The 12,759-nt window shown below is 54.9% G+C and overlaps 1 protein-coding gene across 2 annotated transcripts in view; it reads right to left on the bottom strand.

The window, feature by feature from the left end:
* The window catches only part of LOC140455418 (nuclear factor 7, ovary-like), a 145,276-nt gene that overhangs the window by 117,846 nt on the left and 14,671 nt on the right, over positions 1-12,759 (bottom strand). For both annotated transcript variants that reach the window (XM_072550267.1, XM_072550266.1), the window contains exons 4-5: positions 12,156-12,389; positions 10,376-10,398 (exon numbers count right to left, since the gene is read on the bottom strand). In XM_072550267.1, coding sequence (XP_072406368.1) covers positions 10,376-10,398; positions 12,156-12,389 — 257 coding nt within the window. The remainder of the gene's footprint in view (positions 1-10,375; positions 10,399-12,155; positions 12,390-12,759) is intronic.

Genomic DNA, 12,759 nt, shown 5'->3' with positions numbered 1-12,759 from the left:
AGTGTGATGAAGGGGCAGTGTGATGAAGGGGCAGTGGGATGAAGGGGCAGTGTGATGAAGGGGCAGTGGGATGAAGGGGCAGTGGGATGAAGGGGCAGTGTGATGAAGGGGCAGTGGGATGAAGGGGCAGTGTGATGAAGGGGCAGTGGGATGAAGGGGCAGTGTGATGAAGGGGCAGTGGGATGAAGGGGCAGTGGGATGAAGGGGCAGTGTGATGAAGGGGCAGTGGGATGAAGGGGCAGGGTGATGAAGCGACAGTGAGATGAAGGGGAAGTGCGATGAGGGGACAGTGCGATGATGGGACAGTGTGATGAAGGGGCAGTGCGATGAAGGGGAAGTGCGATGAAGGGGCAGTGTGATGAGGGGGCAGTGCGATGATGCGACAGTGCGATGAAGGAACAGTGTGATGAAGGGGCAGTGCGATGATGGGACAGTGCGATGAAGGAACAGTGCGATGAAGGGGCAGTGCGATGATGGGACAGTGCTTTGAAGGGGAAGTGCGATGAAGGGGCATTGCGATGAAGGGACAGTGTGATGAAGGGGAAGTGCGATGAGGGGGCAGTGCGATGATGGGACAGTGCGATGAAGGGGAAGTGTGATGAAGGGGCAGTGCGATGAGGGGGCAGTGCGATGATGGGACAGTGCGATGAAGGAACAGTGTGATGAAGGGGCAGTGCGATGATGGGACAGTGCGATGAAGGAACAGTGCGAGAAGGGGCATTGCGATGAAGGGACAGTGCGATGAAGGGGCAGTGTGATGAAGGGGAAGTGCGATGAAGGGACAGTGTGATGAAGGGACAGTGTGATGAAGGGACAGTGCGATGAAGGGACAGTGTGATGAAGGGACAGTGCGATGATGGGACAGTGTGATGAAGGGACAGTGTGATGAAGAGACAGTGTGATGAAGGGGCAGTGCGATGAAGGGACAGTGCGATGAAGGGACAGTGCGATGAAGGGACAGTGTGATGAAGGGACAGTGTGATGAAGGGAGAGTGTGATGAAGGGACAGTGCGATGAAGGGGCAGTGCGATGAAGGGACCGTGTGATGAAGGGACAGTGTGATGAAGGGACAGTGTGATGAAGGAACAGTGTGATGAAGGGGCAGTGCGATGATGGGACAGTGCGATGAAGGAACAGTGCGAGAAGGGGCATTGCGATGAAGGGACAGTGCGATGAAGGGGCAGTGTGATGAAGGGGAAGTGCGATGAAGGGACAGTGTGATGAAGGGACAGTGTGATGAAGGGGAAGTGCGATGAGGGGGCAGTGCGATGATGGGACAGTGCGATGAAGGGGAAGTGCGATGAAGGGGCAGTGCGATGAGGGGGCAGTGCGATGATGGGACAGTGCGATGAAGGAACAGTGTGATGAAGGGGCAGTGCGATGATGGGACAGTGCGATGAAGGAACAGTGCGAGAAGGGGCATTGCGATGAAGGGACAGTGCGATGAAAGGGCAGTGTGATGAAGGGGAAGTGCGATGAAGGGACAGTGTGATGAAGGGACAGTGTGATGAAGGGACAGTGCGATGAAGGGACAGTGTGATGAAGGGACAGTGCGATGATGGGACAGTGCGATGATGGGACAGTGTGATGAAGGGGAAGTGCGATGAAGGGACAGTGTGATGAAGGGACAGTGTGATGAAGGGGCAATGCGATGAAGGGACAGTGCGATGAAGGGACAGTGTGATGAAGGGACAGTGTGATGAAGGGAGAGTGTGATGAAGGGACAGTGCGATGAAGGGGCAGTGCGATGAAGGGACCGTGTGATGAAGGGACAGTGTGATGAAGGGACAGTGTGATGAAGGGACAGTGTGATGAAGGGGCAGTGCGATGAAGGGACAGTGTGATGAAGGGACAGTGTGATGAAGGGACAGTGCGATGAAGGGGCAGTGCGATGAAGGGACAGTGTGATGAAGGGACAGTGCGATGAAGGGACAGTGCGATGAAGGGACAGTGCGAGGAAGGGGAAGTGCGATGAAGGGGCAGTGCGATGCAGGGACAGTGCGATGCAGGGGCAGTGTGATGATGGGACAGTGTGATGAAGAGACAGTGTGATGAAGGGGCAGTGCGATGAAGGGACAGTGCGATGAAGGGACAGTGTGATGAAGGGACAGTGCGATGAAGGGACAGTGCGATGAAGGGACAGTGTGATGAAGGGGCAGTGCGATGAAGGGACATTGCGATGAAGGGGCAGTGCGATGAAGGGGCAGTGCGATGCAGGGGCAGTGCGATTAAGGGACAGGGCGATGAAGGGACAGGGCAATGAAGGGGCAGTGTGATCAAGGGCAGTGCGATGAAGGGACAGTGCGATGAAGGGGCAGGGTGATGAAGGGACAGTGCGATGAAGGGACAGTGCGATGATGGGACAGTGCGATGAAGGGACAGTGCGATGAAGGGACAGTGCGATGATGGGACAGTGTGATGAAGGGGCAGTGCGATGAAGGGGCAGTGCGATGAAGGGGCAGTGCGATGAAGGGACAGTGTGATGAAGGGGCAGTGTGATGAGGGGGCAGTGCGATGATGGGACAGTGCGATGAAGGGGCAGTGCGATGAAGGAGCAGTGCGATGAAGGGGCAGTGCGATGATGGGACAGTGGGATGCAGGGACAGGGCGATGAAGGGACATTGCGATGAAGGGACATTGCGATGAAGGGGCAGTGCGATGAAGGGGAAGTGCGATGAAGGGACAGTGTGATGAAGGGACAGTGCGATGAGGGGGCAGTGTGATGAAGGGACAGTGCGATGTAGGGATAGGGCGATGAAGCGAACGTGCGTTGAAGGGACAGTGCGATGAAGGGACAGTGTGATGAAGGGACAGTGCGATGAGGGGGCAGTGTGATGAAGGGACAGTGTGATGACGGGACAGTGCGATGAAGGGGCAGTGCGATGAAGGGACAGTGCGATGAAGGGACAGTGCGATGATGGGACAGTGCGATGATGGGATAGTGCGATGAAGGGACAGTGTGATGAAGGGACAGTGTGATGAAGGGACAGTGCGATGACGGGACAGTGCGATGAAGGGGCAGTGCGATGAAGGGACAGTGCGATGAAGGGACAGTGCGATGATGGGACAGTGTGATGAAGGGACAGTGCGGTGAAGTGACATTGCGATGATGGGACAGTGTGATGAAGGGGCAGTGCGATGAAGGGGCAGTGCGATGAAGGGACAGTGCGATGAAGGGACAGGGCGAATGAAGGGACAGTGCGATGAAGGGACAGTGCGATGAAGAGACAGAGCGATGAAGGGACAGGGCGATGAAGGGACAGGGCAATGAAGGGACAGTGCAATGAAGGGACAGTGTGAAGAAGGGACAGTGTGATGAATGGACAGTGCGATGAAGGGACAGTGTGATGAAGGGAAATGCGATGATGAGACAGTGCGATGAAGGGACAGGGCGATGAAGGGACAGGGCGATGAAGGGACAGGGCGAAGAAGGGACAGTGTGATGAATGGACAGTGCGATGAAGGGACAGGGCGATGAAGGGCCCGTGCGATGATGAGATAGGGTGATGAAGGGACAGTGCGATGAAGGGACAGTGTGATGAAGGGGCAGTGTGATGAAGGGGCAGTGGGATGAAGGGGCAGTGTGATGAAGGGGCAGTGGGATGAAGGGGCAGTGGGATGAAGGGGCAGTGTGATGAAGGGGCAGTGGGATGAAGGGGCAGGGTGATGAAGCGACAGTGAGATGAAGGGGAAGTGCGATGAGGGGGCAGTGCGATGATGGGACAGTGTGATGAAGGGGCAGTGCGATGAAGGGGAAGTGCGATGAAGGGGCAGTGTGATGAGGGGGCAGTGCGATGATGCGACAGTGCGATGAAGGAACAGTGTGATGAAGGGGCAGTGCGATGATGGGACAGTGCGATGAAGGAACAGTGCGATGAAGGGGCAGTGCGATGATGGGACAGTGCGAGAAGGGGCATTGCGATGAAGGGACAGTGTGATGAAGGGGAAGTGCGATGAGGGGGCAGTGCGATGATGGGACAGTGCGATGAAGGGGAAGTGCGATGAAGGGGCAGTGCGATGAGGGGGCAGTGCGATGATGGGACAGTGCGATGAAGGAACAGTGTGATGAAGGGGCAGTGCGATGATGGGACAGTGCGATGAAGGAACAGTGCGAGAAGGGGCATTGCGATGAAGGGACAGTGCGATGAAGGGGCAGTGTGATGAAGGGGAAGTGCGATGAAGGGACAGTGTGATGAAGGGACAGTGTGATGAAGGGACAGTGCGATGAAGGGACAGTGTGATGAAGGGACAGTGCGATGATGGGACAGTGTGATGAAGGGACAGTGTGATGAAGAGACAGTGCGATGATGGGACAGTGTGATGAAGGGGAAGTGCGATGAAGGGACAGTGTGATGAAGGGACAGTGTGATGAAGGGACAGTGTGATGAAGGGGCAGTGCGATGAAGGGACAGTGCGATGAAGGGACAGTGTGATGAAGGGACAGTGTGATGAAGGGAGAGTGTGATGAAGGGACAGTGCGATGAAGGGGCAGTGCGATGAAGGGACCGTGTGATGAAGGGACAGTGGGATGAAGGGGAAGTGCGATGAAGGGGCAGTGCGATGAAGGGGCAGTGCGATGAAGGGACAGTGTGATGAAGGGGCAGTGTGATGAGGGGGCAGTGCGATGATGGGACAGTGCGATGAAGGGGCAGTGCGATGAAGGAGCAGTGCGATGAAGGGGCAGTGCGATGATGGGACAGTGGGATGCAGGGACAGGGCGATGAAGGGACATTGCGATGAAGGGACATTGCGATGAAGGGGCAGTGCGATGAAGGGGAAGTGCGATGAAGGGACAGTGTGATGAAGGGACAGTGCGATGAGGGGGCAGTGTGATGAAGGGACAGTGCGATGTAGGGATAGGGCGATGAAGCGACCGTGCGTTGAAGGGACAGTGCGATGAAGGGACAGTGTGATGAAGGGACAGTGCGATGAGGGGGCAGTGTGATGAAGGGACAGTGTGATGACGGGACAGTGCGATGAAGGGGCAGTGCGATGAAGGGACAGTGCGATGAAGGGACAGTGCGATGATGGGACAGTGCGATGATGGGACAGTGCGATGAAGGGACAGTGTGATGAAGGGACAGTGTGATGAAGGGACAGTGCGATGACGGGACAGTGCGATGAAGGGGCAGTGCGATGAAGGGACAGTGCGATGAAGGGACAGTGCGATGATGGGACAGTGTGATGAAGGGACAGTGCGGTGAAGTGACATTGCGATGATGGGACAGTGTGATGAAGGGGCAGTGCGATGAAGGGGCAGTGTGATGAAGGGACAGTGTGATGAAGGGACAGTGTGATGAAGGGGCAGTGCGATGAAGGGGCAGTGTGATGAAGGGACAGTGTGATGAAGGGGCAGTGTGATGAAGGGGCAGTGTGATGAAAGGACAGTGTGATGAAGGGGCAGTGTGATGAAGGGGCAGTGTGATGAAGGGGCAGTGTGATGTAGGGGCAGTGTGATGAAGGGACCGTGCGATGAAGAGACAGAGCGATGAAGGGAAAGTGCGATGAAGGGACAGTGCGATGAAGGGGCAGTGCGATGATGGGACAGTGTGATGAAGGGGCAGTGCGATGAAGGGGCAGTGCGATGAAGGGACAGTGTGATGAAGGGACAGGGCGAATGAAGGGACAGTGCGATGAAGGGACAGTGCGATGAAGAGACAGAGCGATGAAGGGACAGGGCGATGAAGGGACAGGGCAATGAAGGGACAGTGCAATGAAGGGACAGTGTGAAGAAGGGACAGTGTGATGAATGGACAGTGCGATGAAGGGACAGTGTGATGAAGGGAAATGCGATGATGAGACAGGGCGATGAAGGGACAGGGCGATGAAGGGACAGGGCGAAGAAGGGACAGTGTGATGAATGGACAGTGCGATGAAGGGACAGGGCGATGAAGGGCCCGTGCGATGATGAGACAGGGCGATGAAGGGACAGGGCGATGAAGGGACAGGGCAATGAAGGGACAGTGCAATGAAGGGACAGTGTGAAGAAGGGAAAGTGTGATGAATGGACAGTGCGATGAAGGGACAGTGTGATGAAGGGAAATGCGATGATGAGACAGGGCGATGAAGGGACAGGGCGATGAAGGGACAGGGCGATGAAGGGACAGGGCGAAGAAGGGACAGTGTGATGAATGGACAGTGCGATGAAGGGACAGGGCGATGAAGGGCCCGTGCGATGATGAGACAGGGCGATGAAGGGACAGTGCGATGAAGGGACAGTGTGATGAAGGGACAGTGCGATGAAAGGACAGTGCGATGAAGGGACAGTGTGATGAAGGTACAGTGTGATGAAGGGGCAGTGTGATGAAGGGACGGTGCGATGAAGGGACAGTGTGATGAAGGGACAGTGCGATGAAGGGACAGTGCGATGATGGGACAGTGCGATGATGGGACAGTGTGATGAAGGGACAGTGCGATGAAGGGACAGGGCGATGAAGGGGCAGTGCGATGAAGGGACAGTGTGATGAAGGGACAGTGCGATGAAGGGACATTGCGATGAAGGGACAGTGCGATGAAGGGACATTGCGATGAAGGGACAGTGTGATGAAGGGACAGTGCGATGAAGCGACAGTGCGATGAAGGGACAGTGTGATGAAGGTACAGGGCGATGAAGGGACAGTGCGATGAAGGGACAGTGCGATGATGGGACAGTATGATGAAGGGACAGTGCGGTGAAGGGACAGTGCGGTGAATGGACAGTGCGATGAAGGGACATTGCAATGAAGGGACAGTGCGATGAAAGGACAGTGTGATGAAGGGACATTGCGATGAAGGGACAGTGCGATGAAGGGACAGTGCGATGAAGGGACAGTGTGATGAAGGGGCAGTGCGATGGGGGGCAGTGTGATGAAGGGACAGTGCGATGAAGGGACAGTGTGATGAAGGGGCAGTGTGATGAAGGGACAGTGCGATGAAGGGACAGTGTGATGAAGGGGCAGTGCGATGAAGGGACAGTGCGATGAAGGGACAGTGTGATGAAGGGGCAGTGCGATGGGGGGCAGTGTGATGAAGGGACAGGGCGATGAAGGGACAGTGCGATGAAAGGACAGTGTGATGAAGGGGCAGTGTGATGAAGGGACAGTGCGATGAAGGGAGAGTGTGATGAAGGGACAGGGCGATGAAAGGACAGTGCGATGAAGGGACAGTGCGATGAAGGGACAGCGCAATGAAGGGACAGTGTGATGAAGGGACAGTGCGATGAAGGGACAGTGTGATGAAGGGACAGTGTGATGAAGGGACAGTGCGATGAAGGGACAGTGTGATGAAGGGACATTGCGATGAAAGGACAGTGTGATGAAGGGACAGGGCGATGAAAGGACAGTGTGATGAAGGGACAGGGCGATGAAGGGACAGTGCGATGAAGGGACAGTGTGATGAAGGGACAGTGTGATGAAGGGACAGGGCGATGAAAGGACAGTGCGATGAAGGGACAGTGTGATGAAGGGGCAGTGTGATGAAGGGACAGTGTGATGAAGGGACAGTGCGATGAAGGGACAGTGTGATGAAGGGACAGTGTGATGAAGGGACAGTGCGATGAAGGGACAGTGTGATGAAGGGACAGTGCGATGATGGGACAGTGCGATGAAGGGACAGTGTGATGAAGGGACAGTGTGATGAAGGGAGAGTGCGATGATGGGACAGTGTGATGAAGGGACAGTGTGATGAAGGGACAGTGCGATGAAGGGACAGTGTGATGAAGGGGCAGTGTGATGAAGGGACAGTGCGATGAAGGGACAGTGTGATGAAGGGACAGTGCGATGATGGGACAGTGCGATGAAGGGACAGTGCGATGAAGGGACAGTGTGCTGAAGGGGCAGTGCGATGGGGGGCAGTGTGATGAAGGGTCAGTGCGATGAAGGGACAGTGTGATGAAGGGGCAGTGTGATGAAGGGACAGTGCGATGAAGGGACAGTGTGATGAAGGGGCAGTGCGATGAAGGGACAGTGCGATGAAGGGACAGTGTGATGAAGGGGCAGTGCGATGGGGGGCAGTGTGATGAAGGGACAGTGCGATGAAGGGACAGTGTGATGAAGGGGCAGTGTGATGAAGGGGCAGTGCGATGAAGGGACAGTGTGATGAAGGGACAGTGCGATGAAGGGACAGTGTGATGAAGGGGCAGTGCGATGAAGGGACAGTGCGATGAAGGGGCAGTGTGATGAAGGGACAGTGCGATGAAGGGGCAGTGTGATGAAGGGGCAGTGCGATGAAGGGACAGTGTGATGAAGGGACAGTGTGATGAAGGGGCAGTGTGATGAAGGGACAGTGTGATGAAGGGGCAGTGTGATGAAGGGGCAGTGCGATGAAGGGACAGTGTGATGAAGGGACAGTGCGATGAAGGGACAGTGCGATGAAGGGACAGTGCGATGAAGGGACAGTACGGTGAAGGGACAGTGCAATAAAGGGACAGTGCGATGAAAGGACAGTGCGATGAAGGGACAGTGTGATGACGGGACCGTGTGATGAAAGGACAGTGTGATGAAGGGACAGTGCGATGAAAGGACAGTGTGATGAAGGGACATTGCGATGATGGGACCGTGTGATGAAAGGACAGTGTGATGAAGGGACAGTGCGATGAAGGGACAGTGCGATGAAGGGACAGTGTGATGAAGGGACATTGCGATGATGGGACAGTGTGGTGAAGGGACAGTGTGATGAAGGGACAGTGCGATGAAGGGGCAGTGCGATGAAGGGACAGTGTGATGAAGGGGCAGTGTGATGAAGGGGCAGTGCGATGAAGGGACAGTGTGATGAAGGGACAGTGTGATGAAGGGGCAGTGTGATGAAGGGGCAGTGCGATGAAGGGACAGTGTGATGAAGGGACAGTGCGATGAAGGGACAGTGCGATGAAGGGACATTGCGATGAAGGGACAGTACGGTGAAGGGACAGTGCGATAAAGGGACAGTGCGATGAAGGGACAGTGCGATGAAGGGACAGTGTGATGATGGGACCGTGTGATGAAAGGACAGTGTGATGAAGGGACAGTGCGATGAAAGGACAGTGTGATGAAGGGACATTGCGATGATGGGACCGTGTGATGAAAGGACAGTGTGATGAAGGGACAGTGCGATGAAGGGACAGTGCGATGAAGGGACAGTGCGATGAAGGGACAGTGTGATGAAGGGACATTGCGATGATGGGACAGTGTGGTGAAGGGACAGTGTGATGAAGGGACAGTGCGATGAAGGGACAGTGTGATGAAGGTACATTGCGATGAAGGGACAGTACGGTGAAGGGACAGTGCGATGAAGGGACAGTGTGATGAAGGGACATTGCGATGATGGGACAGTGTGGTGAAGGGACAGTGCGATGATGGGACAGTACGATGAAGGGACAGTGCGATGAAGGGACATTGCGATGATGGGACAGTACGATGAAGGGACAGTGCGATGAAGGGACATTGCGATGATGGGACCGTGTGATGAAGGGACAGTGTGGTGAAGGGACAGTGTGGTGAACAGACAGAGCAATGTAAGGACAGTGCGATGAAGAGACGGTGTGATGGAGGGACAGTGTTCACTGGTTACGTTGGGACATCTAAGAAACTGGAGTAACAGAGGTCATTTAGCTGTCAAACCTGCGATTCAACAGAGTAACGCCAATGATCCAGAATCTAAAACCGTATTTTCCCGCCTCATCTCCTCCCTCCTCCATATCTTTGCTCACCAATCTCTCCCTCGGTTTCCAAGCCCCACCCCATCTTGGTTCGATGACCAACCACCACCCCCCGAGATTCGGCACCCTAAGATTAAAGGGCTGAGCCAGACTCCACCGCTGTTTGTGAAAGAGAATTCCAAACACGTTCCAGGCTGGACAGGACATTGGGTTAGTCTGCTTTTGGTGTACTGCATTCAATCCCAGCCTCTCTCCTTTAGTTTGCACATTGTGAAAGCTGAAAGGGGGCAGTAAAGGATGTTGCCAGGGTTGGAGGGTTTGCACTGCAGGGAGAGGCTGAATGGACACGATGGGCCGAAGAGTCTGTTTCCCTGCTGTCCACCCCCATGACTCTATCTCCCACTGAATGTGTGGAAGTGCTTCCTCACATCTCTCCTGAACGGTCTGGCCCTAATTCTCCAACTATGCCTCCTCGTTCTTGAATCCCCAACCAGTGGAAACCGTTTACTTTTCCTGTTCACACCTTGGAGACTTTGACCAGATTAACCTTGTAAAGTCGAGAGAAAACAGGCCTCATTTGTACAGTCTCTGCTGAAAGTCCTCGTAAAGCAATGTTATCTCAGTCCTTGTCCCCATGTTCTAGATCGCGGCCCGCCCCTCCCCCCCAGCCCCCAAATGAGAGGGGAAATACGCTTCTGCATCCACCCCAGAGGGATTCTGTCTGTGCCCATGTGATCTCTCTCTCATTCGTTCACCACGTACCTCTCTCTCAGCCAGCTGGCCTCCTGGGAAGAGAAGGGAAACCAGGTCAGATCTTTCTGGATTTACTCACACCCTCGTGACAAAGTCTTCGAACGAAGAGAAGTCATCTTCTCTCGAAACACCGACGGGGCAAATAATTAACCAATCAAGCCAAGCTCCGCCTGTGAAGGTGAGGAGAGAGAGAGAGAGAGAGACTAGGCCTCACAGGCTGGAGGCAACTCCTCTCTCTCTTCCTTTCTCTCCCTCGCCTTCCAGAGCATAGAAATTTAAAACAAAAACAAAAATCCCTTTGCGACTTGTAGGGGGAGGAGTGGCAGAAATGGGGAAGTTAGGCCAAAGTGAGGACTGCAGATTCTGGAGGTCAGAGTCAAGATTAGAGTGGCGCTGGAAAAGCACAGCAGGTCAGACAGCATCCGAGGAGCAGGAACATTGACGTTTCGGGCAAAATCCCTTCCACTGGATCCCTGGCCAGTGAGAGAGCGATGGGCATTGAACTGCCCTGGGGTAAGAGAGGAAACAGGGGTCCAAAGCATTTAACCCCAGGACACAGAGGTCAGCAGGTGATGGCCTTGTGGTTTTATCATTGGGTTGTTAATTCTCCATCCTTGGTAATATACCAAATGTTTGGGTTCAAATCCTGCCGTGGTGGAATTTGAATTTGATTTTCTAAAAAATTTGGAATTAAGTGTCTAAGGATGACCATGAATCCCAAGGAAAATCCCACCTGGCTCCTTGATGGAAGGAATCCGCCATCTTTGCCAGGTCTGGCCTCCATGTGGCTCCAGGCCCACAGCAATGGGGTTGACTCTGAACTGACCCCTGGGTATTTCGGGCTGGGCAATATATACTGACCTGGCCAGTGACACACCCACATCCTGTGAGTGAATTGAGAGAGGGGCCAAAATAATTTATTATTTAAAAATGTTGCGCAGCGTGAGAGAAACATTCCGAGGTCGTTCTCCGTCGATTGGCCCAGGAAACGCCGAGTGCGGTTTGGGGAAGTTTGTCGTGGAGGGCTCCGGCAAATGAGGCTGCAGGGATGTGCCTCTCCAGGTTCCTAATCCACAGAGCAGCTGCTACTATCAAATGGCATGGTGACTCAGTGGGTCAGCACTGCTACCACCCAGCACCAGTGTCTCATGGTTCAATTCCTGCCTTGGGTGACCGTCTGTGTGGAGTTTGTACATTCTCTCGGAGTCTGCTTTTTTTTAATTCATTCCCAGGTTGAGGGCATCTCTGGTGAGGTCAGCATTTATTGCCCGTCCCTAGTTGCCCAGAGAGCAGTGAAGAGTCAACCACATTGCTGCGGGTCTGCGTGGGTCTCCCTCTCACAATTCAAAGGCGTGCAGGTTCGGACGGGTCGGCCGTGCTAGATTGCCTCAGGCTAGCCACGGGCTAGGGTGGGTCAGAATGGGATGGGGGTTTGGTGCAGATTCGATGGGCCAACCCCACACTGTGAGGATCCTGCAGTCTCCTTCTTCACACGGGACATATCACGGGGGGGGGGGGGTAAGAGGAAGAATGGGGGGGCAATCAAAGGTGAAACCAAGCAACCGGATGCTCGTTTGCTAACCAGGATGGCAGCTCAGTCCTGGGGAGAGCGGGGCAGGCCCCGTTGTGGCTGGTTTAATAAAACGCGGCAGGTCCGAGCAGGAGCCAGGCCCTGGACTGAGCTGTCTGGGTGCCCATCCCCGAGTGATGATGCACAGTGACCAGTTCCGAGTGCAGGAACGGTCGATGGAGGGGTGTGCCAGTCCCAGTAGGGCTGCCCTGTACATACCTGGAGGAACTGCAGGCTGTCACGTTGGTTGGCAGCGGCCTGGCAGGCGATGATGTCCTTCTGGATGGAGATGAGGGCCTGCTGGATGGAGCGTAGGTTGTCCTCCAGGGGCTGCAGCCCAGCACCTGCCTGCTCAGCCAGCTCCTTCTTCAGCTCCTGCTCCCTGTGGTCCAGGAACCGCCGCATTCCCGCAAACTCCTCCGACACGTTCCGGCTCAGAGCCTCCGTCGCCTCCTTTGGGAAAGGAGAGGGATCACGGTCGGCGACAGGAGAGCAGGAGCAGAGTCGGGGCACACTGCGCCAGAACCCGGGTCATCGGTCAGCACCAGACCTTTCACAGCCCAGCACAGGGTGGGCACAGTGCAGACATCGAACCCTGAGCTCTCCCTGTCCATGTCCCTGTCCTGGGAGTGTTTGCTGGGCACAGTGTAAAGGGAGCTTTACTCTGTATCTAACCCCGTGCTGTCCCTGTTCTGGGAGTGCTTGATGGGGGACAGTGTAGAGGGAGCTTTACTCTGTATCTAACCCCATGCTGTCCCTGTCCTGGGAGTGCTTGATGGGGGACAGTGTAGAGGGAGCTTTACTCTGTATATAACCCCATGCT

This window comes from Chiloscyllium punctatum, chromosome 30 (genome assembly GCF_047496795.1).
Source record: "Chiloscyllium punctatum isolate Juve2018m chromosome 30, sChiPun1.3, whole genome shotgun sequence".
Taxonomy (NCBI): Eukaryota; Metazoa; Chordata; class Chondrichthyes; order Orectolobiformes; family Hemiscylliidae; genus Chiloscyllium; species Chiloscyllium punctatum.
This window is presented reverse-complemented; position numbering and strand designations above follow the sequence as displayed.